This window comes from Apis dorsata, unplaced genomic scaffold (assembly GCF_000469605.1).
Source record: "Apis dorsata unplaced genomic scaffold, Apis dorsata 1.3 scaffold_989, whole genome shotgun sequence".
NCBI classification, from domain to species: Eukaryota; Metazoa; Arthropoda; class Insecta; order Hymenoptera; family Apidae; genus Apis; species Apis dorsata.
The window spans coordinates 67331-70810 of NW_006264092.1; the positions used below are offsets into that span (position 1 = coordinate 67331).

A 3480-nucleotide genomic window follows, 5' to 3' on the forward strand; every position below is an offset into this window, starting at 1 on the left:
GGGAGAGACTTTAATGCCCGGCAATGATCCTGAATATGATCGTCGCATTTCTCGCGTAAAATATTTGCTGCTGCTATTTTTTTACTTTCATATATTTACGATATTGTATCATGGACATGTATTTTTTTTTCATATATTATAAATAAGTTTTTAATTTTTATTTGGATTCGTTAAGTCGTGAGTGATTTATATTAATTTCAATAGTTATAATATTATTTTGAAAAAAAATCGTAGAATCTTTAAAACGCAATGTTTCCATTTTCTTCCAAATCGATGATATTTTATTCGAAATAATGTATACATATTTTATTTAATGGTATATTTTTTTTAATGGTTTTTTCATTGTTCAAAACAGTATTAGAAATTTTCTTGCGGATCTCTGTTCAGGATTCGTCTTTTTCGTTATAATAATATTAAATATCGTTCAAATATCTTTTACAAATGGTTTCTAGCTTCAACAATTATCAAAGATATTTTTCAAAAAATGTAATAGTCGAAAAAAAGATGGACATATTGTTACAAGCAAATGATTTATCAAAAGCTTGCAAAATTTAATTTATAGAATTATAAATTGCATTCCTCGTAATCTGATTATCAAGATGAGAGCAACACTAAAAAAATTATTCTATGAACTTTTTAAACAAAATAGTAAAGAAAATGAATATTTAGAATATTATTGGTAATTTGAAATATCGAGATATCTAAAAAAAACTTTATTAACATTGATGTTTATAAAAACTATAATTTTAATATTTCTAATTTAATTAATTAATTTGCAAAAAAAAAAAAATAAAATAAAATGTTAATTTTTAAAAATTTTTCAGCAAGTATTCAATCATAATTAAAATATAGTTAAAACTTTAAAGTAAATTTAATTTATTTATTTAATTTTATATAGTTTCATGTGAATTTTTCAAATATTCCAAGAATATAAAATATAACACGATTTTCAGTTTCGATACTATATTGCTGAAGATGAAGATAGAATATTTGTAGGATTTGTATTTAACGAAGATTTTAAGAAATAATCAATTGATTATGTTGTAACAATAATAAATCTTATAAAAGATTAGAAATCATTATTCCAAATTACACTTATATCTTAATAAAATCTATATTTTCATAGTTAGCTGTCATTTTAATTAAACCAAAGTTTCAAATACGATATATATTTTCCATATATTATTCAAAAATTGAAATAATTTTTATTAATTTCTCTACAATTTCATGCCAATTTTATTCCTTCCTTTTACAATAATTTTTTTATTCCTCCTAAACAAAATGATATCCCAAATACATAAACATTTCTTTCACATTGAAAAAGTTTCATTCATAAACAATTAACAAATTAAACCCAATTCTTCAATTATTAGAAAATTAATTTCAATCGAGATTCATCACTAAAATTACTCAACCCAATTCTAATTCGAAACTAATCGAAATAAAACTATATAACGAATGATACTTACAATTTTCAGTATCAGCATCATCGAGGTTAGGAAGTCCAAGAGCATCAGCGATCAGAGCGAGCCGAAAACGGGCGCTAAGCAGTTCTCCATACTCGGATCGTTTCGACATCGACAGCATGATCCGATTCAGTCCAAACAGTCTGGCCTCCATCGTGAACGGTTCCCGGAGCAGCAGCGCGAGCGGCAGTTACGGCCATCTTTCCGCTGGTAAGCGATCATTTACACAGTATCATTATTACCTAACCTGTCTTTACGTATTGAATTATATCCCGATAAGATTTACCGCATAATTAATTAAACGTTGACTCGAAACGAGCGAAAAGAATCGGTATCGAACGGTATATACGGTGTTCGAGTCCAACACGTTGAACTTAACGCGGTGCAATTGTGAATAATTATTACCAGTTGCTAGCCCCGATTACTCATTTCTCGGTTGTAAATTTTGGATCCGTGTGAAAACACCTGTGCCTAATTATTCACCTCTCTGGACGAGAAGAAAAGGGGGTTACGTTAGAGGTAGAGATGTTACGAGCGATTTTACACGGATAAATAAGCGGGTGAATCGCAAGAGGCGGGAAATGGAGCAATTAAGAGATCACCCGCGCAGGCATTACGCGGCCCCGAAAACGTAAGTCACCGAGTGTTTACTCGGCGTATTTTCACCATGGTAACGTTGATTGATTGTCCATAATTACTGGCGCTGGTTCATCGTCGATCGGTGCCTCGGCGTGGCTATAAACGTTTCGCGAGGGGTATGTATATGCGACACGTGAATTATACGCTTGTAATTACACGTGTAGCCGAGCAGCGCTCGGTTGTTAATGCGCGACTACCGCGTGACAACCGTATTTTCCGAGTTATTGCCAACGTCACGGAGATATGGAGCTTTCAAAGGAGTCGAACTTTTGTACGCTGTGTTGGTCTTGTTTTGCAGTTATCGAGGGGTAGTAGAATTTGAAAATTTAGTATTTTGTCATTCTCGATTTTGAATTCGTTTCTATGGTTAATCGAGGATGAATGATGGACGTTGGATCCTTTTATTATATAAGATTATATTTCTTTCCTTTTTTTCATTAGACACAAATTAATAACGAAAGTATGTGTTTTTTGATATTCTTACAAAATTAGTAAGATCAGTAATCAATTACAAATGTCACTTTACATAAGTTTTAATAACGAGTTGTACGTATAATTAAAATTAAAGAAATCTTGATTTTAATGAATATATGAATTCATATTTTGAAGATGTGAATTTTTTTTAACGCAAACGTAATTTTAATTATTTATTCTTAATAGTAGTAATAATTAAAAATATATTTTATTTAATTTATCAATTTAATACAATATTAATATTTGTTACATAATAATTAGTATCACTGCACAACAAGTTTAAATTTTAAATAAATTAAAAAATTTTTTCCAACTTCTAACTCAAAATTATTAATATCTCACTCGTATACGTACACTTGCACTATATTAACACTTAATACACAATAAGTACAATTAATCACTACAAACATTTCTTTTCAAGAGAAAATTTTATTTATCCCAATTTTTAAACGAACTATAAAATCTTCCTCAACCCCTAATCTCAAAATTATCAATAACCTCTCATCTCGCTACCTCATATACGTACACTTCACTTGCATCGTTCTCGAACAGGGTAACGATTCTCACGAATCACCTTATAATATCACGAAAGCGTTATTGCCGGGTGCACATCATTTACTCATCGCGTGGAGCGATATAACATTCGTCGTAAAACGTTGAATCGTCGGTTTCTCAGGAAAAGCCGGGCCTCTGGTCGGCCCGAATTACCATAATTACCTATACGAAACGAATAAAGTCATTGGTGGTTTGCGTTGAGGAGGGCCTCGTCCTCGCAAGGATCAGGTCCTGACGTTTAAGGGCGTGCAGAAGGGGGAATCGAAGAGGCAGGGCAGGGGCATCGAATTAAGGTGGCGGTGCGCATGAAGCCATTATGCGGCCGGGTGCACGAGGAATCGCGGCT

The 3480-nt window shown here is 31.7% G+C and overlaps 1 protein-coding gene across 1 annotated transcript in view; it reads left to right on the forward strand.

The window, feature by feature from the left end:
• The window catches only part of LOC102672040 (transcriptional activator cubitus interruptus-like), an 87028-nt gene that overhangs the window by 66856 nt on the left and 16692 nt on the right, over positions 1-3480 (forward strand). The window contains exon 5 of the mRNA XM_006624056.2: positions 1479-1676. Coding sequence (XP_006624119.1) covers positions 1479-1676 — 198 coding nt within the window. The remainder of the gene's footprint in view (positions 1-1478; positions 1677-3480) is intronic.